Source organism: Mobula hypostoma, chromosome 23 (genome assembly GCF_963921235.1).
Source record: "Mobula hypostoma chromosome 23, sMobHyp1.1, whole genome shotgun sequence".
Classification (NCBI taxonomy): domain Eukaryota; kingdom Metazoa; phylum Chordata; class Chondrichthyes; order Myliobatiformes; family Myliobatidae; genus Mobula; species Mobula hypostoma.
In genome coordinates this window covers 11395291-11417593 of record NC_086119.1, presented here as the reverse complement: position 1 = coordinate 11417593, position 22303 = coordinate 11395291, and the positions used below count along the sequence as shown (strand labels likewise).

At 45.2% G+C, this 22303-nt stretch overlaps 1 protein-coding gene across 13 annotated transcripts in view; it reads left to right on the top strand.

Annotated features, from left to right (window-relative positions):
* The window catches only part of msi2b (musashi RNA-binding protein 2b), a 650971-nt gene that overhangs the window by 428054 nt on the left and 200614 nt on the right, over nucleotides 1-22303 (top strand). For all 13 annotated transcript variants that reach the window (XM_063031626.1, XM_063031623.1, XM_063031621.1 and 10 more), the window contains exon 9: nucleotides 19373-19487. In XM_063031626.1, the coding sequence (XP_062887696.1) occupies nucleotides 19373-19487 (115 nt within the window). The remainder of the gene's footprint in view (nucleotides 1-19372; nucleotides 19488-22303) is intronic.

The following is a 22303-nucleotide window of genomic DNA, read 5'->3' as shown; positions in this document are numbered from 1 at the left end:
CTCTACTGAAACAGTGAGAAGGCGTATCAGCCTGTCTTCACTCACAATCCTGTTCCCAACCCCCTCCCACCAACCCCCAACTTTATTTGTTCTGGGCAGTAGTATCAGAGATAATTGGCAGGCCAGAGTCTGGGCCCAGAGGAGCCTCAGTACAACCAGTTGATGGCCCAACACAAACCAACCACAGAACAAATTCCGAATCAGCACATTTACTCAAATATTTATTTTTAAACGCATTGACATCTTTAAAAAGGGATTAAGCACAGAGAGGTCCCAGCTGGTTCACCTTTGAAGTTACTACTCCAAGCCTGTCTCAAGCTGGGTTCAGATATGATCGCAGTGCAGAGGAGACTGAATAGAGATGTATATGATCATAAAAAGTGAACGTAGGATGAAATTGTTCCCATTGGCGACATTGCAAGGACCAGGAATGGAAATTTAAAGTGACGAAGAGGGGATCCAAGAGGAAATTTTTTTTTCAGGCAAAGGAAATCTTATTGTTTGTGCAGGTGATGAAGGCAGATACTTTCACAGCATTTAAGAAGTATCTGAATTGCCAGTGCATTGAAGGTTACACACTGAAATCGGATTAGTGTAGATGGGTTTTGATGGTCGGCACAGACACAGAGGAAGGCCTGTTCCTCTGCTGTATGGCTCTACAAGACCAGTTATGATCCAGACTCTCTGTTGTAGGAGCCGTAGACATAGAACTTTTCAAGAGTGAGTTGGAAAGACACATGAAAGACAGTGTAATAGAGCTTTGACCAGCGGCTAATCTGGATATTGGAAGTTTGGAGAGGAGGGGACCTCAATCGGGTCCACTGCCTGAGGATAAAAGGCAGGAGCAGGTCGCGGCAGTGTAACAGAGCTTTGACCAGTGACCAATCAGTGTTTGGGATTGATTAGCAAGAGCAAGTTAAAGGGAGGCAGGGGCAAGCGCAGTGGCAGTCGTCTGAGTGGACAGAGTCAGAGTGGTGATCTTAAGGCTTTAGCACTTCAAGGCTTCAGCGAAGAGAGGCTTCACTCAGAGAAAGCAAAGGAAAAAAAAGTTCAAGTTTCTTCCTTCTCTGTATCACTCACAACACACTGGAGGAACTCAGCAGGTCGGGCAGCATCCGTGGGAACGTCGACTCATCGTTTCCACGGATGCTGCCTGACCTGCTGAGTTCCTCCAGTGTGTTGTGAGTGTTGCTTTGATCCCAGCATCTGCAGATTATTTTGTTTTTCTTCCTTCTCTGTATCTGCTCAGCTAGAACAGTAGGGATGCCAGGCAGGATAGTGAAATGCTCCTCTTGCGGGATGTGGGAAGGCAGGGAGATCTCCAGCATCCCTGACCACTACAACTGCGAGAAGTGCATCCAGCTGCAGCTTCTAACAAACTGCATTAAAGAGTTGGAGCTGGAACTGGATGAACTCCAGATCATTCAGGAGGCTGAAGGGGTGATAGATAGGGCATATAGAGAGGTGGTTACACCCAAGGTGCAGGGTGCAGGAAACTGGGTGACAGTCAGGAAGTGGAAAGGGGTTAAGGAACCAGTGCAGAGTACCCCTGTGGCCATCCCTCTCAACAACAGGCATATCACTTAGGATACTGTCGTCTGAATGACCTAACAGAGGAACGTCACAGTGGTTGGGTCTCTGGCACTGAGTCTACCTCTGTGACTCAGAAGGGAAGTGGGGAGAAGAGGCACGCTGTGGTGATAAAGGGGATTCGTAAGTAGGGGAATGACCAGGAGGTTGTGTAGGCGAGAATGAGATTCCCGAATGGTACGTTGCCTCCTGTGTGCCAGGGTCCAGGATATCTCAGATTGAGTCTTCAGCATTTTTAAATGGGGGTCTGAACGGCCAGAAACTGTGGTCCATGTAGGTACCAATGACATGGGAAGGACAAGTGAGGAGGTTCTGCATAGGGAGTTCAGGGAGTTAGGCACTAAATTAAAGAGCAGGATCTCCAGAGTTATGGTCTCAGGATCACTGCCCTTGCCATGTGCTAGTGAGGCCAGAACTAGGAAGATCATACAGTTTAATACATGGCTAAGGAGTTGGTGCAGGAGGGAAGGCATAAGATTTTTGGATCATTGGGCTGTCTTCCAAGGATGGTGGGGCCAGTACAAAAGGGACGGTTTGCACCTGAACTGGAGGGAGACTAATATCCTAGAGGGAAGATTTTGTTCATGCCACATTGGTGGGGTTTAAACGAGAGTTGCAGGGGGATGGAAACCAGAGTGCCAACAGTCAGTGGAGTGATTGTTTAGGCAGATGTTGGTAAGACCTCAGACAAAGTCAGGAATCAAAAGGTTGAGCACGGTGCAACTAGTGTCCTGGGCTGCGTATATTTCAATGCAAGAAGTATCGTAGGAAAGGTGGATGATAGTGCTGAAGATGAGGATTACAAACTGGATTACAAACGGAGGCAATGTGTAGTGCTGGATTACAAACGGAGGCAATGTGTAGTGAGTAGAGGCTGTTGATGGAGCAAAATTGTAGTCAACAGGATGAGTTGCAATGGAAAAGGCGGACAAAATCGAAAAGGGTGAATACAGGACTGAAGGTGTTGTATCTGAATGCGCACAGTATACAGAATAAGGTAGGTGAATTTGTAACAAGAAAATCTGTAGATGCTGGAAATCCAAGCAATGCACACAAAATGTTGGAGGAACTCAACAGGCCAGGCAGCATCTATGGAAAAAAGTACAGCTGACGTGTCAGGCCGAAACCCTATGGCAGGAAACCCAGGGAACCCATCCTGCAGAAGGGTTTCGGCTCGAAACATCGACTCAACTTTTTTCCATAGATGCTGCCTGGCCTGCTGAGTTCCTCCAGCATTTTGTGGATGAACTTGTAGGACAGTTGCAGACTGGCAGGTATGATGCTATAGGCATCACTGAATCATGGCAGAAAGAAAATTATGTCTGGGAGCTAATGTCCAAGGATACACATTGTATCGAAAGGATAGGCAGGAAGGCAGAGGGGGTGGCATTGCTCAGTTGGAAAAATGAAGTCAAATCATTGGAAGGAGGTGACACAGGGTTGGAAGGTGTTGAATCATTGTGGGTAGAGCTTAGGAATTGCAAGGGTAAGAAGACCTGATGGGAGTTGTATACAGACCCTCCCCTAAACAGGAGTAAGGATGTGGCCTACAAATTACAATGGAAGATAGAAATTGCATGCCAAAAGGGCAATGTTAGAATAGTCATGGGGGGAGGGCTTCAATATGCAGGTAGATTGGGAAATCAGATTGGTGCTGGATTCTAGGGGGGTGGATTTCTAAAATGCCTACAAGATGCCTTTTTGGAACAGCTTGTAGTTCAGTCCACTAGAGAATTAGCTATTCTGGATTGGGTCTTATACAATGAACCAGAATTGATTAGAAAGTTTAAGGTAAAAGGACTCTTAGAGTTAAGTGATCATAATATGATCAAGTTCACCCTGAAATTTGAGAAGGAGGAGCTAAGGTCAGATGTATTAGCATTACAGTGGAGTAAAGGGAATTCCAGAGGCATGAGAAAGGAATTGGCCAGAATTGACTGGGAAAAGAACACTGGCAGGGATGATAACAGAGCAATGGCTGGGATTTCTGGAAGTAACTTGGAAGGCACAGGATATATACATCCCAAAGAGGAAGAAGTATTTTAAAGGAAAGATGACACAACCAAGGCTTGCAAGAGAAGTCAAAGCCAACATAAAAAACAAAGAGAGGGCATATAATAGAGCAAAAATTAGTGAGAAGTTAGATGATTGGGAAGCTCTTAAAAACCAACGAAAGGCAACTAAAACAAAAATTAAGAAGATAAAGATGCAATCCGAAAGTAAGCTAGCCAGTAATATTGAAGAGGATACCAAAAGTTTCTTGAGATACATTAAGTGTAAATGAGAGGCAAGTGTATATATTGGACTACTGGAAAATATTGCTGGAGAGGTAGTAAAGGGGGACAAGGAAACAACAGACAAATTAAATAAGTATTTTGCATCAGTCTTCACTATGGAAGACGCTTGCAGTATGGTGGAAGTTCCAGGTGTCGGGGGCATGAAGTGTGTGAAGTTACCATAACTGGAGAGAAAGTTCTTGAGAAACTGAAAGGTCTGAAGGTAGATAAGTCACCTGGACCAGATGGTGTACACCGCATCTGGGTGTACTGAAGGAGGTGGCCAAGGAAATCGTGGAGGCATTAGTAATGATCTTTCAAGAATGACTAGATTCTGAATGGTTCTGGAAGATTGGAAAGTTACAAACGTCTCTCTACTCTTCAAAAAGGGAGAGAGGCAGAAGAAAGGAAACTATAAACCAGTTAGTCTGACCTCAGTGGTTGGGAAGATGATGGAGTTGATTACGTATTAAGGATGAGGTCTCAGTGTACTTGGAGGCACATGATAAAATAGGCCATAGTCAGCAATGTTTCTTCAAGGGAGAATCTTGTCTGACAAATCTGTTGGAATTCTTTGAAGAAATAACAAGCAAGATAGACAAAGGAGAATTGGTTGATGTTGCATACTTGGATTTTAAGAAGGCCATTGATAAAGTGGCACACGTGGGGCTGCTTAACAAGCTGCAAGCCTGTGGTATTACAGGAAAGATAAACCAGTGGCTGATTGGCAGGAGGCAACGAGTGGAATAAAGGGGGCCTTTTCTGACCAGCTACCAGTGACTAGTAGTGTTCCACAGGTGTTAGTGTTGGGACCGATTCTTTTTACGTTATATGTCCATGATTTAGATGATGGAATTGATTGCTTTGGTGCAAAGTTTGCTGAGGATATGAAGATAGGTGGAGAGGCAGGCAGTTTTGAGGAAAGTAGGCCAAAGAAAGACTTAAACAGATTAGGAGAATGGGCAAAGAAATGACAAATGGAATATGGTATTGGGAAGTGTATGGTTGAAAAAAATGAAAGGGTTGACTATTTTATAAATGAAGAGGAAATATAAAAAGCTGAGGTGCAAAGGGCTTTGGGAGTCCTCGTGCAGGATTCGTTAAAGGTTGATTTGCAGGTTGAGTCTGTGGTGAGGAAGGCAAGTGCAATGTTAGCATTCATTTCAAGAGGACTAGAATATAGAAGCAAGGATGTAAGTTCAAATTTTATAAAACGCTGGTAAGGCCTCACTTGGAGTATTCTGAGCAGGTTTGTGCCCTTACCAAGAAGAAAGGATGCGCCGAACCTGGAGAGGGCTCAAAGGAGGCTCACGAAAATGATCCAGGATTGAATAGCTTATCATATGAGGAGCTTTGGGCCTTTATTCACTGGAATTCAGAAGAATGAAGGGTGATCTCATTGAAACCTATCAAACGGTGAAAGGCCTTAATAGAGTGGATGTGGAGAGGATGTTTCCTGTGGTGGTATAGTCTCAGACCTGAGGACATAGCCTCAGTTAAAGGGTCATCCTTTTAGAACAGAGATGAGGAGGAATTTCTTTAGCCAGAGAGTGGTGAATCTGTGGTATTCATTGCCAGAGGCAAACTGTGGAGGCCAAGTCTTTATGTATATTTAAGGCAGAGGCTGATAGATTCTTGACTGGTCAAGGCATGAAGGGATACGGGGAGAAGGCAGGAGTTGGAGGCTGAGAGGAAAATTGGATCAGCCATGATGAAATGGCGGAGCAGATTCAATGGGTCAGAGGGACTAATTCTGCTCCTATATTTTATGGTCCTATAAGAAGAAAAGGCTGCAGGGGAAAGAATGCGGAGATAAAGCTGATGGCATTGTTCTGCAGAACACATCTAATGGGCTGAATGGTTTCTGCTGCATCATTCTGATTCAATTCTGTGGTTCTCTCTGTCTCCCGCAGACACGGTCTCTCTGTGTATCACCCACCCACTCTGTCACACACTCACATGGTCACCATCTTACTCCATCAGCCACTTTCGCTTTATTGTTTGCACATCAAAATGGAAAGAGCCACAAACGCTGGAAATCTGTTTTTTAAATGCAGAAAATGCAGGAAATACTCAGCAGGTCAAGCAGCATATGTGGGAAGAGAAACAGGTTAACATTTCAGGTTGGAGACCCAATGTCAGAATGGTCCTGTTAGTCTTCCCACAGGTGAGCCCTGACCTGCTGAGTGTTTCCCATCCTTTCTGCTGTTATTATTTGCTTGGAAACTTTGTTTTGCACACTCAGTCTCTATCACTCTCACACCCTCACTCTTGTTTTGCACACTCAGTCTGTTGTTTTGCACACTCAGTCTCTCTCACCCTCACACCCTCACTCCGTTGTTTTGCACACCCAGTCTCTCTCACCCTCACAACCTCACTCTGTTGTTGTGCACACTCAGTCTCTATCACTCTCACACCCTCACTCTGTTGTTTTGCACACTCAGCCTCTCACTCTCACACCCCCACTCTGTTGCCTTCACTGTAGTGAAACATTTTGAGCTATGCGTGCTGAGGCTTTATAAGGCATTGGTCGGACTGCACTTGCAGTATTGTGAGCAGTTTTGGGCCCTTTGGCTAGGAAAGGATGTGCTGACATTGGAGAGGGTCCAGAGGAGGTTCATGAGAAATATCCCGGGGTTGAAAGGGTGAGCATATGAGAAGTGTTTGATGGCTCTGGGCCTGTACTCATTGGAGTTTAGAAGAATGATCTCATTGAAAGCTGTTGAATATTAAAAGCCCTGGATAGAGTAGACATGGAGAGGATGAATCCTATATTCTGAGGGAGTCTAGGACCAACCTCAGAATACAAGGACATCCCTTTAGAACAGAGATGAGCAATTTCTTTAGCCAGAGGATGGTGAATCTGTGGAATTCATTGCAACAGGCAAGTGTGATGGCCAAGTCATTGGGTATATTTAAAGAGGAGATTAGTAGTTCCTTAATTAGCAAGGGTGTCAAAGGTTATGGGGAAAAGGTGGAGAATGGGGTTCAGAGGGATGATACATCAGCCATGATGGAGTGGCAGAGCAGACTTGATGGCCCGAATGGCCTAGTTCTGCTCCTTTATCTTATGGCCTTAAACAGTTATATCTGAAGCACTAATTAAGGCCAGTGGCGGATGTAAACAGTAGGGCAGGTGGATAGATAAGTTGTTTAACTGTGATCTGTGTGCATGTCTGCACATCTACTAAACAGCTTCCAAAGGCTTAATCTCATCGCACTCCCTGACAGTTTAATATAGGACTTACAAAGACAGTGTCTGAATTCTGGTTTTGTTTGCCACCTGGAGGACAAGAAAGCTGGCTTTATTGTGTGTTCTAAGTGTTGGAATCCTGCATGGTCCCATCTCGAGCAGGAAGCTGCTGCAACTCTACAGGATATTGGTGAGGCCACACTTGGCCTACTGCATGCAGTTCTGGTCTTCTCACTTGAAGAAAGATATACATGCAGTGGCCACTTTATTAGATACTCCTGTACGTGTGCTCATTAATGCAAATACCTAATCAGCCAATCATGTGGCAGCGACTCAGTGCATAAAAGCATGCAGGCATGGTTCAGACCGAATTCAGAACGGGGAAGAAATAAGATCTAAGTGACTTTGACTGTGGAATGGTTGCTGGTGCCAGATGGGGTGTTTTGAGTATCTCAGAAACTTCTGATTTCCTGGGATTTTTATGCACAACAGTCTAGAGCTTACAAAAAACAATGCGAGAAACAAAAAACCTCCAGTGAGCGGCCGTTCTGTGAGTGAAACTGTCTTGTTAATGAGAACAGTCAGAGGAGAATGGCCAGACTGGTTCAAGCTGACAGTAACACATCACCACAGTGGTGCGTAGACCAGCATCTGTCAACACACAACACTTCAAACCTTGAAGCAAATGAGCTAGAGCAGCAGAAGAGCATGAACATCCACTCAGTGAGTTTTCAGTATGTACAAACTGGAAAGAAGGGAGTTAATCTATGAGAAGAAATTGAGTCCTGCCTCAATAACTAATGTCCAGTAGCATCTACATCCACCGTGATGAAGTGTTTCTGTCTGCAATTCAGACAAATGGGAAGTGATCTTGTAGAAGCATATACAATTATGAAAAAGATAGATAAGATAGAGGCAGGAAGATTACTTCCACTTGTAAACAAACTTCCACAACCTGCCGAGGGCCAGATCAGAGGTATTCAATTCTGGTGACCAAGAGAGTTACAAGAGGTCGGGGTATGATCTCCGGAAAACCATCTCACAAGGAAAGTGGCAATTCCAAACTAAACTTGAATCAATGAAGGATGCTTCCTTCCCAAAGAGCTCAATGCCTTCTACACTGGCTTTGACTGTCAAAACATGGAGGAACTCTCCTTTGACTGTTCTCATTAATAAGGCATTTTTGTTCACAAACTCTCACAGCCCCCGATGATCCGGTGATTTCAGTCTCTGAGGCCGATGTGCACGCAGCCTTCAGCAAGGTGAATCCACAGAAAGCTTCTAGCCCAGAAGGGTTACCTGGCCAAGTATTAAAAATCTGTGCTTATCAACTGGCTGGAATGTTCACTGAGATCTTTAACCTCTGGCTTCAGTAGTCGGAGGTACCCATCTGCTTCAAGTGGGCTTTAGCGATGCCGGTGCCTAAGAAGAATGTAATAACCTGCCTCAATGATTATCGTCCAGTAGCACTTACAGTGCCTATAAAAAGTATTCACCCCTCCCCTTGGAACTTCTCATTTTTTATTGTCTTACAACATTGAATTGAATCACAGTAGATTTAATTTGGCTTTGTTTTTACTGTTTTCACTTTGACACAAAAGAGTTTTTCTGTTGATCATTGTCAAAAAAGTCAAATTAAATCTACTGAGGTTCAATGGTGTAAAACAATAAAACATGAAAACTTCCACGCAACACACATCAAAGTTGCTGGTGAACGCAGCAGGCCGGGCAGCATCTGTAGGAAGAGGTGCAGTCGACGTTTCAGGCCGAGACCCTTCGTCAGGACTAACTGAAGGAAGAGTGAGTAAGGGATTTGAAAGCTGGAGGGGGAGGGGGAGATGCAAAATGATAGGAGAAGACAGGAGGGGGAGGGATGGAGCCAAGAGCTGGACAGGTGATAGGCAAAGGGGATATGAGAGGATCATGGGACAGGAGGTCCGGGGAGAAAGACAAGGGGGGGGGGAACTCAGAGGTTGGGCAAGAGGTATATTCAGAGGGACAGAGGAAGAAAAAGGAGAGTGAGAGAAAGAATGTGTGTATAAAAATAAATAACAGATGGGGTATGAGGGGGAGGTGGGGCATTAGCGGAAGTTAGAGAAGTCAGTGTTCATGCCATCAGGTTGAAGGCTACCTAGACGGAATATAAGGTGTTGTTCCTCCAACCTGAGTGTGGCTTCATCTTTACAGTAGAGGAGGCCGTGGATAGACATGTCAGAATGGGAATGGGATGTGGAATTAAAATGTGTGGCCACTGGGAGATCCTGCTTTCTCTGGCGGACAGAGTGTAGGTGTTCGGCAAAGCGGTCTCCCAGTCTGCGTTGGGTCTCGCCAGTATATAGAAGGCCACATCGGGAGCACTGGACGCAGTATATCACCCCAGTCGACTCACAGGTGAAGTGTCGCCTCACCTGGTAGGACTGTCTGGGGCCCTGAATGGTGGTAAGGGAGGAAGTGTAAGGGCTGTGTAGCACTTGTTCTGCTTACAAGGATAAGTGCCAGGAGGGAGATCAGTGGGGAGGGATGAGGGGGACGAATGGACAAGGGAGTCGCGTAGGGAGCGATCCCTGCTTTCCGCATGCCCTTACACTTCCTCCCTTACCACAATTCAGGGCCCCAGACAGTCCTTCCAGGTGAGGCGACACTTCACCTGCGAGTCGACTGGGGTGATATACTGCGTCCGGGGTGCTCCCGATGTGGCCTTCTATATACTGGCGAGACCCAACGCAGACTGGGAGACCGCTTTGCCGAACACTCTGTCCGCCAGAGAAAACAGGATCTCCCAGTGGCCACACATTTTAATTCCACATCCCATTCCCATTCTGACATGTCTATCCATGGCCTCCTCTACTGTAAAGATGAAGCCACACTCAGGTTGGAGGAACAACACCTTATATTCCGTCTGGGTATCCTCCAACCTGATGGCATGAACATTGACTTCTCTAACTTCCGCTAAAGCCCCACCTCCCCCTCGTACCCCATCCGTTATTTATTTTTATACACACATTCTTTCTCTCACTCTCCTTTTTGTCCCTCTGTCCCTCTGACTATACCCCTTGCCCATCCTCTGGGTCCCCCCGCCCCTTGTCTTTCTCCCCGGACCTCCTATCCCATGATCCTCTCATATCCCCTTTGCCAATCACCTGTCCAGCTCTTGGCTCCATCCCTCCCCCTCCTGTCTTCTCCTATCATTTTGGATCTCTCCCTCCCCCTCCCACTTTCAAATCTCTTACTAACTCTTCCTTCAGTTAGTCCTGACGAAGGGTCTCGGCCTGAAACGTCGACTGTACCTCTTCCGAGAGATGCTGCCTGGCCTGCTGCGTTCACCAGCAACTTTGATGTGTGTTGCTTGAATTTCCAGCATCTGCAGAATTCCTGTTGTTTGCGTTTTAAACTTCCACGGGGGGTGAATAATTTTTATAGGCACTGTGATGAAGTGTTTTGAGATGTTGGCGATGAAACATCAACTCTTGCCTGAGAATCAACCTAGATCTGCTCCAATTTGCCTACTGGAGTGATATCCATCTCATTGGCTCTTAACTTAACCCTGGATCATCTGGACAGCAAAGGTGCAAATATATCAGGATGCTCTTTATCGACTACAGCTCTGCATTCAATGCCATCAAACCCTCAAAACTAATCAATAAGCTCCAAGATCTTGGCCCCAACACCTCCTGTTCAGTTGGATCCTCACTTGCATTGTCAGTTTGGATTGGCAACAGCATCTCCTCCACAATCTCCACCAGCATCGGTACTCCACAAGGCTGTGTGCTTAGCTCCCTGATCTACTCACTTTCCACTTATGACAGTGTGGCTGAGCACAGCTTCAATCCCATATTCAAGTTGGCTGATGACACCACTGTTGTTGGCCAGATCAAAGGTGATGATGATGAATCAGCACATAGGAGGGAGATTGAAAATCTGGCTGAGTGGTGCCATAACAACAACCTCTCACTCAATGTCAGCAAGACCATTATAAACTTCAGGAGAAGGAAACTAGAGGTCCACGGAGGATCAGAGATGGAGCGGGTCAGCAACTTTAAATTCCTCGGTGTTATTGTTTCAGAGGACTTGTCCTGGTTTATTAGGTACAGGAGGAGATAAAGTAGCCACAGAGTTTGTATAGTAAGAGGAAAGAACAGATTGATTCTGGACATGAGGAGGTTAGCCTATGAGGAGAAATTGAGTCCCTGGGACTATACTGACTGGAGTTCAGACGAATCAGAGAGAGTGAATGGAAATTGCAGTCAGTGATATCTCAACACACAGCTCCTGTTAGGCACTCTCCACACTCCCCCACATCACAATTCCTTTGCATACCCATCTTTCACTTTTGCTGTACTAGGAAAACCAATTGTACTGCTATTTGCAATTAAAACATTCCAAGTCCTCTGTCAGTGTAGCATAGCAACTATAATATGCAGCTAAGCATCTACATAATGGGAGGAACATGCTTGTCTCACTGATTGAGCTTCTATCTGGTAATAGAGCTTTGAGTGCAGATCAGATCAAAGCTTTCATCCGGGGAGCTGTTTGCAACAATCTTGTCTGTGTATTTGGCTTGTAAATTCTACAGCACAAAGGTAGCGAGGGACGTGGTTGCTAACAACATCAGACTGTGCTAATGAAATGTCTTTGTCCTGTTTCATTTGGGGTTTCTCATCTGCGATTTCCTTGCAAACTGTAAATGAAAACTGGAGCAATGAGAGAGAGAGAGAAAAAAGAGGATTTCTGGATCAATATGTTTAATAAAAACTCATTTCTTTGCCTTGTGAATTATAAAAAAAGAAACCCATTTGTTCCCCTGAAATTTTCTATTCCCTGCCTTAGAAATTGTTTTAACCTAGGAATTGCTGTTATGGAGAGATTACTTCTAAACTTCCCCCAAGTGCCCTCCCCAGCATGAGGGAACCTCCGACCAATCATATCATGACTTAGCAGTCTGCTCAGCAACAAATCCTGCCACTGGACTCCCCAAGGCAAGAGGAAATTGTCAACTGACATCATAGTCTCCTTCAGAACCTGTGCCCGTCTTAATCTTTTTGTTTTATCAGTGGGCTATGCGAAACCTCGTAAAAATTCGTACAACAGGACGTTGTGACACATACTTTGGACTGCCAAAGCAAAGGGTGCAAGGATGCCACAGCTGACAAGCCGAGGTGTCCTAGATACATTCAGCGCTAATAAGGACAGCTGGCAAGACAGCTGGGTTGGAATGTCAAACTGTAGGTCTCATTAGCAGACAAACCGTCCCAGAGATGTGAGGCAGGAAGGAATTGGAGGAGGACCTCAGCTCACAGGAGCTCCATTCAAGGTGGATGCTGTACAGTGGGGCTGTAAAGAATAAATATTTCTTGTACTAAAGGGAAACCAAGCTCCACAAATGGATTAGCTGTTCTGGTTATTCCCCATGGATGGACAGCTGTTCAACGGCATGAGGAGGAGTGATGGTCATTAGGTCAGTGGTCACGGCTGTGACTCTGTATCATTCACAAAGGGAGAGGGAAGCAAAGCTGTAAAATTGAGCTAGATAAATGGTCTGTGTCTGCCCTGATGAAAGGTCATGGCCTGAATCGTTGACTGTTTATTCTTCTCCACTCTAGGACCAGAGGGCACAGCCTCAGAATAACAGGGCATCCCTTTAGAACAGAGATGAGGAGCAATTTTTTTAGCTATAGGGCAGTGAATCTGCAGAACTGATTGCACAGACAGCTGTGGAAGCCAAGTCAATGCGTATATTTAAAGTGGAGGTTGGTTGATAGGTTGTTGATTAGTAAGGGTGTCAAAGCTTACGGAGAAAAGGCAAGAGAATGGAATTGAGAGGGAAAATAAATCAGCCATGATGGAATGGTGGAACAAATTTGATAGATAGTTTTAAGTGTTTTCAGTGTAGTGACAGGAGTTATAGGTAGACGGAAGTTGGGGTGGCTAGTTAGGGTGATTGATCAGATTAACTCCCTGGGGGAAGAAACTTCTAAGACAACATGAAGTTTTTGTATTCACAGCTCTATAGTGCTTTCCTGAAGGGAGCTTTTGGAAAAGGCAGTTTTCTGGGTGAATATTGTCTATAGTGATTTTTCCTGACTGTTCCTTTGTCCTGGGCACATACAGGCTCTGAAGTAATGGTGGACAGCAGCCAGTTACCCTTTCCACTGTCCTGACAGTTATTGCTGATCTTATAACCTACTCTTAAGATCAATCTTACCCTTCTCTCCTACATAGCTGTCCATTTTTCTTTCATCTATGTGGATCTATCTACACACCGATTCAAAAACCTCTCCTGGACAAGCCTTAGAAATCCTCCTCCATCTCAGCCTTTCACTCCAACATGATCTGAGTTAATATTGGGGATGATGAAAGCTCTTATTGTCTGATTATTTGGATGCTCCTCTGCGATTTCCCCCCATTATCTTTTCCTCCAGCTCCCACTGACTCTTTGGCACTGACTGCACACCCTCGGAGAAGTGGTCGGCCCTTTTTTAATTTCTATCCACCTGGCCTCATTTGAGGAATTTGTAGCATGTCATTTTTCTAAAGAAGGAATTCGAACCAAGTTGCCTTCAGTGTAAACGACCCGCTTCCCTCTCCCTGCATCTTTGATCTGGTTCCCTTCTCTCCCCTCACCTTGAGTTAATGCTCTTCCAGCAAGCACCAAAGTCACTGTAAAAATAAATATACTAAAGTCCCTCCATGTCACCGTATACTACCCGGCAATTTACTCACTTGCAGGCATTCACAGTAGAGAAAAGAAGTTCAGTAGAATCAGTGGAAAACTACACAAAGACTGACAAACAACCAATGTACAAAAGACAAGCTATGCAAATACAAAAATAAACAAATAATTAATAAATAATACTTGGAACAGTATTATTACAGTATCCTTACCTCTTCACTGAAGTAATGGATTCCTTGCCTAATATTAAAATGTCATTTACATTTCTAATTCCCCCCCTTCTCTAAAGATTCCATACCCTAGAACAGTGAGTTGTTAGTCCAGCACATTCTCTCAAATGCACCTCCATAAAAGCAACAATATATTCCTTCCTGCTAATCAGCGCTTTCAGTTCATCTCTTCAACTTGTCGAACTACTTCTGTTCATTGCTGCAGTTCAGCCTTGTATTCCTTCCACATTTCTTATCATGTCTGCCTCCTGGATGGACTTCATTTTCTGTATTTGACTCTTCCTCACTCCCTACCATTTTCCTACTCTCTGTGGCCCAAGTTAGTCCACCCCCCTCAGGATGATGGACCCATTCTGGTTCACGTGCAATCCATCCAGTTTATAGAAGTCCCAACACTCCTAGTGAAACTCTCCCTTCGACCGCACGTTCATCCAACCTCTCCTCCTACTCGTATGTAGTAAAAGAATCAGGTTTACTATCACTGACGTGTTGTGAAATGTGTTGTTTTGCGACAGCAGTGCGGTGCAATACCTAAAATATATTATCAATTATAATAGGAAATATACCTTTAAAAAATTAAATAACTAGTAATAAGTATTAAAAAAATTAGCGAGGTAGTGTTCATGGGTTCATTGTCTGTTCAGAAATCTAATGAGGGAAGGGAAAGCAGCCATTCCTAATAAGTTGAGTGTGTGTCTTAGGCTCCTGTACTCTGGTGGTATCAGCTTTTGAGGTCCTGCTTTGTAATCTGCTGCCTGGCTCTCTAACTTCACGTGGCATGATCTCAGCCCTCTTTTTATTTGGGTTCACATTGCTATACTAATGTGAACCATAACGCCTGGCTTTGCTCCCCTCCAGAGTGCCCTGCAGCCAGCCTGTGACATCCCTGAAACTGACACCAGAGAAGCAGCAGGCCATCCTGGGTTCACACCTATGACCGCAGAAGCATGTGGCTGTTCCCCACATTATTGAGTCCCCTCCCATGGCAACATAGGCCTCTTGCCCCTTCCCACAATGCCATGTTCTTGGTTGTGACTGCGGTCCTCAGGGAAACACTGGGCTCCGCTCTCTTCCATCACAGATAAGCGGTCCTGAAGTAGGTCACGAGATCCTCTGGAGCTGCAAAACCTGCTGGGAGAATTCAGTGGATCTCTTTGGGGGAAGAAATTGTCGACATTTTGGGTCATCGGATGCAGAGTTTCAGTCTGAAACGTCGGCATTTCTTTTCCCTTCACGGTACTACTCGATCTGCTGAGTTTCTCCCAACAGATTATTCACTGGTTCTGATGTAGTGCATATGTCTCAATGTTGTTTATTTACTTTGTTTGTTTGTCTGTTTGTTTCTTTAGTTGTATTTGCACAGTTTGTCTTCTTTTGCACATTGGCTGTTTGCAGTCTTAGTAGTTTTTCATTGACTCCATTGTATTTCTTTGATCTACTGTGAATGCCTGCAAGAAAATAAATCTCAGGGTTGTATGTGGTGACATATACAGTATGTGCTTTGGTAATAAATTTACTTTGAGCTTTGAAATGAGATGCACCCAAAGCATCCATGACCTCCCTCTTCCATTTCCTCTTACATTCCTTCCCTGTCTATTTACGTAAGTTACAGGAATACCATCTCCGTTTCAGTCATGTAATTCACGGCCATCCAAAGCTCCATAATGCCTCCAGCTGCCACTCAAGCACTAAATCCTGGCGCTCTGGTCAGACCAGTAACACCTCCTGTAGATGTATGCCTAGTCAAACCAGTAACTGGTCCTGTAGATGTATGCCTAGTCAGACCGAGAACACCTCCTGTAGACATATGTCTGGCCAAACCAGTAACAATTCCTGTAGACATTTGTCTGGTCAAACCGGCAACACTTCCTGTAGATATATGTCTGCCTAAACCAGTAATGCTTCCTGTAGACATATGTCTGGTCAGACAGGTAACATTTCCTGTAGACGTACGTCTGGTCAGACCAGTAACTGGTCCTGTAGACATATGTCTAGTCAGACAGGTAACACTTCCTGTAGACGTATGTCTGAACAGACCAGTAACAATTCCTGTAGAGAAGTCGTCTGACCCGCCAAGAGCACCTCACAAGTTCCACCTAATGCAAGGCATAACAACACAGAGGACTGAGTTGCCCTGTCAAACATATAATTTAAAAAAGATTCACCTTTTGAAAAATGTAGTTAAGAATTAAGCTCTTGGTTACCCAACCCCATCTTCCACTGCTTAATCACTACTACCCATTGGGCAGGAGGTACAAGAGCCTTAAAGTTCAAAGTAGGTTTATTATCAAAGTACATACATGTCACCACATACAACCCTGAGTTCGTTTTCTTGCGGGCATACTCAATAAATCCAATAACCACAGTAGAATCAATGAAAGGCCTCATCCAACAGGGCGGACAGCAGAGTGAAAAGGACAACAAACTGCAAATGCAAAAGAAAAAAAAAAGAACTAAAGAGGATGCTGTCCAAGTTGCATGCCATCTTGGACAATGTCTCCCATCCACTACATAATGTACTGGTTGGGCACAGGAGTACATTCAGCCAGAGACTCATTCCACCGAGATGCAACACAGAGCGTCATAGGAAGTCATTCCTGCATTCAAACTTTACAACTCCTCCCTTGGAGGGTCAGACACCCTGAGCCAATAGGCTGGTCCTGGACTCATTTCCTGCATAAATAATTTACATATTACTATTTAACTATTTATGGTTTTGATACTATTTAATTATTTATGGTGCAACTGTAACGAAAACCCAATTTCCCCCGGGATCAATAAAGTATGACTATGACTATGACTAAAAATAATAAAATAAGCAATAAATATTGAGAACATGAGATGAAGAGTACTTGAAAGTAAGTCCATTGGTTGCGGGAACAGTTCAGTTGAGTGAAATTGAATGAAGTTACCCTCTTTGGTTGAAGATACTGCTGGTTGAGGGGTAATAACTGTTCCTGACCCTGGTGGTGTCAGTCCTGAGGCTCCTGTACCTTCCTCCTGATGGCAGCAGCAAGAAGAGAACATGATCTGGGTGGTGGGAGTCTCTGATAATGGATGCTGCTTTCCTGCAACAGCACTCCATGTAGATGTGCTCAATGGTGCAAAGGCTTTACCTGTGATAGACTGGGCCGTGTCCACTGCTTTTTGTTGGATTTTCCATTCCAGGGCATTGGTGTTTCCGTTCCAGTCTGCGATGCAGCCAGTCAGTATATTCTCCACCACGCATCTATAGAAGTTTGTCAAAGTTTTGGATGTCACGCCAAACTCCGAAAGAAGTAGAGGTGCTACCGTGCTTTCTTCGTAATTGCACATGTGCTGAACCCAGGACAGATCCTCTGAAATAGTAACACTGAGGAAATTGAAGTAGCTCACCCTCTCCACCTCTGATCCCCTGATGAGAGCTGGTTCATGGACCTCTGGTTTCCTCCTCCTGAAGTCAATTATCAGACATTGAGTAAGAGGTTGTTTTTGTGGCTCCATTCAGCCAGTTTTTCGATCTGCCTCCTATATCTTCATTTGTCACCATCTTTGATTCAGCCAACAACAGTGGTGTCTTCAGCAAACCTAAATATTGCATTGGGGTCCCACACCATCACGTACAGGAACATTTGTTACCCTACAACCACCTCTCTCTTAAGCCAGCATGGTTAACTTCACACACCTCAACTCTGGAATGAGTCTCACAACTTACAGGCCCACTTTCAAGGACGCTACAACTTACGTTCTCAGTATAATTTATCCATCTATCCATATACTTAGCCATTTGCACAATCTGTCTTTTGCATGTTGGCTGCGTGTCAGTCTTTGTTTATGTATAGTTTTTCATAAATTCTGTTGTATTGCCTTATTTTCCTGTAAATGCCTGCAAGAAGCAAATCTCAAGGTAGCAGAGGGTGACATATACATACTTGGATGATAAATTTACTTTGAATTTGACGTAATTAACAAAAACTAATCACACTTGGGGATCCTGTTCCACTCCAAATTCAGCTTACAAAAATGCAGAGCCCTAGCATTTCCTTTGTATAATGAACCTGTCACGTTCCCCTTCAGATTCTGCAATAAAAGGCTTTGCATTTTTAGCAGATACTCTCCGTGAACTGAGGTCAGGAATTTAAGGCTGGGACTAAGATTACCCTGGGGGGGGGGGATGAGGATAGGTGGGTAGAGGCTCGCTGGGGAGTACATGCACCAGCTACCGTGCTATACGTTCTGGGTAATTATCTAGGCAGAGTGATAGGGAAAATTTGTTTCAGTACATGCACAAAGGAATAATGTGCATTGTGATACTGTCATTGTAGCGACAGAAGACTGACACTTGCTGACTGGTCCCCTACAAGTATTTCCTGTCAGAAACTAACTCCTGTTAAATCCCTGCTTTGTTAAGACGTTCCGGCGTTATGAACAGGATCAGTACACATTCTGTCTGTGCGCTGGCTTGGATTTAGAGGTCTATAAATAAAGGTTGCTGCAATAAACTTGTCATTTTCTAACTCAGAGCACAAAGCAAGTTGACTCACAAGCTCCCATTACCTGAGCTGTTTGTCAAAAAAGCAAACACAATTTAAATTTGTTTGATGTAATGCTTTTCCTTGTTATCTCCTGGTTGTTATTTCTGAGAAAATATAATTCCATATCAGGGGCCGTAGTTTATGCTGCCAATCTCTGCCATCAGTAGCTCAGTGTGATTCACCAGTTCTAACCCTTTCACTTCTAGCTGGAGGGCTTGGACATGACTGGCAGAGTCTATACTACAGAGTGCACCGGGACTAATTGGTTGGCTCCACCAGCAAAGACATGGAGGGACCTCCTGTGTTGTCTCTCATTCTCAATGACTTCACGTTATCAGGCCGTTCACATCCAAATGAGCAGAAATGTTCTCCATCGAAATGGGGCGGCACCATAGCGCAGTGCTTAGCGCATCGCTCTGCAGATTTGTACGTTCTCCCAGTGACTGCGTCGATTTCCTCCAGATGCTCCAGTTTCCACCCCACACCCCAAAGACGTACGATTAGGGTTAGTGAGTTGCGGGTATGCTTCGTTGGGATCAAGTCACACAGGGTGCACGGCCAGTTGCTAAACTGGAGCCGAAACTGGCTTAGCCTCAAGAGATGGATGAGAGTGTGGAGAGGTACTTTTCTGTCTGTGACCCAGAGTCTTTGTATGCGTCAATGTTGTAAATGCCAACCGCGATGCTACTTTCAGCCCATCAACTGGCTAGGTTGTTTGTTCTAATGCTTTTCTGATGATGTCTTCTGTTTCTTCCCCTCTCCCAACCCCCTTCCCTCCTCCCAACCCCCTTCCCTCCTCTACCCTCCCACTCTTCTCCCCTCCCCCGCCCTCCCACCCCTCTCCCCTCCCACACCATCCCCTCCCCCCTCCCCTCCCCCACCGTCCCCTCCCCCAACAGGTAGAATGTAAGAAAGCACAGCCGAAGGAAGTAATGTTCCCCCCAGGAACTCGAGGCCGTCCACGGGGTTTGCCTTACACCATGGACGCGTTCATGTTGGGTATGGGTATGCTGGGTAAGGTCACGGTTACACTTCTTCATGCCTCGGGGGGGTGCGGGCGAGGGCTGGCTGTTGACTCTCGGTGGGTTTAATATGGTCAAATGAACTACGAGCATGCGGCTCATTGCTGAATAAACCACATGGCTGAATAACAGAGTTCCAGCAGTCTGCGTGAACACCACTGATTAATACAAGCAGAATTCCAAAATTAAGTAAAATGGATAATTATCAGCAGAGGCAGGGGGAATCTATGATTTATTTGTCTGGATTTCCTCTGTGCCTTGCCTCCCTTTCTCTGCACACACACACAAAAACAACATTGACACACACACACACGGACAGTCAGACAGAAACACTGACAAACAGAAACACAGACAGACAGAAACACACATGGATGCCTTTTTAAGTTGAAATTTTGTGTGTCTGCATATGCCTGCAACACACAGATTTGTTCCAAAGTTCACCTGTAAAGGGCATCAGAAGCTGCTTTAATTCCTACACCAAACATTCCCAATTGTTTGTAACCCAGAATCAGAAGATCCACTTTGATTACTCAAGTGCAGAGGGTCTCACAACTGTGCCTGAAGCTGCTCCCACGCTAGCTCCAATTCCACATGTATCCCGTTCTGAACTGCCTGGTCTCGGACGATCTGTCCTCTCCCAGTCCCTTCCCTCGGTCTTCAGAGTAAGACCACTGTCCAATTGGGGTTAGCCAACTGGACACACAATTGGCATTAGAACCCTGTATCATTAAACTCTTTACAAAATACTCCCGTGCTACATTGGAATGGCAAAGACAATACTACGAATCACATTTAACATACATTTGGACAGGTACTTTGCCAGGACTTGAGGATCAAAGTTAGAGGGAAAGGTTGACTAGGTTGAGCCTTTGTTCCCTGCAGCGTAGGAGAATGAGGGGAGATTTGATAGAGAGATACAAGATCATGAGGGGGTATAGATAGGGTGAATGCAAGCAGGCTTTCTCCCCAGCTGAGGTTGGGTGAACCTGGCCATGTGTTGAAGGTGAAGGGTGAAATATTTAAGAGGGAATTTCTTCACTCATGATGGTGGGAGTGTGGAATGAGCACCAGTGGAAGTAATGAACGCAGGCTCGACTGCAGCCTTTAAGAGAGGTTTGCATGGATGGGAGAGGTGTGGAGGGTCTATGGTCCAGTTTCAGGTCGATGGGACTAGGCAGGTGTTTGGCATAGACTTGATGGGGTGAAAGGCCTGTTCCCATGCTGTAGTGCTGTATGGCTCTCTGGATAGGACAGGTTTAGAGCAACTTCTCTATAGCATGGAGCCCTACCATTAACCGTATGGTCCATGGGCCCCAGGTTGGGAACCCCCTAGTTTAAAGTGATATGGCCTAAATGTAGGTAAGTGGTCTGAGCTCAGGCAGGCCATTGACTGTGTAGCTCTATAAATGCCGGACCTTTGCAAGAAAGAGTTTCTATTTATTAGTACCTTTAATGCAACAGAAGGGCTCAAGGGTGTTTCCTGGGAGTATGACATTTGAAGCTACAATGGGGCAAGGCGCCTCATCACAGAAGTAATTGTTGTTTACAAGTGCCTTATCCATAGAGAGATAGAGAGGCAGGGGATTTCAGAACCTAGAACCTAGGTCCTTGACAATTGTACACATTACTGGCGGAGTAATCGTGGGATTCCCTGGAAGCCAGAACTGAAGGAGAGCAGGCATCCCAGGAGGTTGTAGATGATTCCAGAGATCAGGGGCCACGGTAGCGTAGTGGTTAATAAGACACTATTACAGCTCGGGGCGTTTTGGAGTTCAGTTATGGTGCCGTTCTGTAAGGAGTCCTTATACGTCCTCCCCATGGAATGAGTGGATTTTCCCAGCTGCTGCAGTTTCCTCCCACAGTCTAAAAATGTACCGGGGAAGTCAATTGGTCATTGTAAATTGTCCCGTGATTAAGTTAGGGTTAAGCGGGATTGCGGGGTTACTGGAGTGGAGTGCCTCAAAGGGCCTTCTCTGCAGTGTATCGTTAAATAAATAAATAACTCCGTCAGCTTGAGAGACTGCGGAGGAAGCAATTGAGAAAACAAAGTTTTGTGTAGGTGGGAGGTGGTATAGGTCTGTCAGCAGAGGGGCAACAGACAAGTTGGAAATTATGATCATGCCGGTGAAGAGCAGAACAAGGGAACCTGCTTTCTCAATAGTCCACACAGTTGGCCTACAGGTGAAATGAGCCTCCCTTTTGAAAACCAGTGGTGCTATGTTCAAGTGCTGGGATATTCAAGATGGTAAAGGACCTGACAGAGGAGGAGAGGACAGAAAGGAACTGGGGAGTCCAGAGCAAGATGAAGTGGCCTTAAAATTACAGCCAGGCTGTTCAAGAATGATGCCAGAAGGCATATTAGACAATGGATACTGCCCCCCCCCCCCCACTATACAAAGCTGCTGAGTTTAGAGATCTTAGAATGACACAGACAAAGACCAAGCTGACTCCCAGGAGAGCAATCCTCTCACTGATGATGCTCTCAGCCTGAAATGCCAACTGTTTATTCCCCTCCACAGATACTGCCTGACCTGCTGAGTTCCTCCAGCATTTTGTGTGCGTTGCTCTAGGTTTTCAGCATCTGCAGAAACTCCTGTGTTTACGAATCCTGTCCTTGCATTTCCACTTCTCCTCGTTTCCCTGCAGTTCAGCTTCTCTCCTACAAACCCGTCGACTCTTCTTTGATTCTTTTACCGTTTAGGGCAGGGGTTCCCCAACCTGGGATTCACAGATCCCTCAGTCAATGGTAAGGCTCCATGGCATAAAAAAGGTTGGAGACCCCTAATTTAGAGTAAGGAGTCATTTACA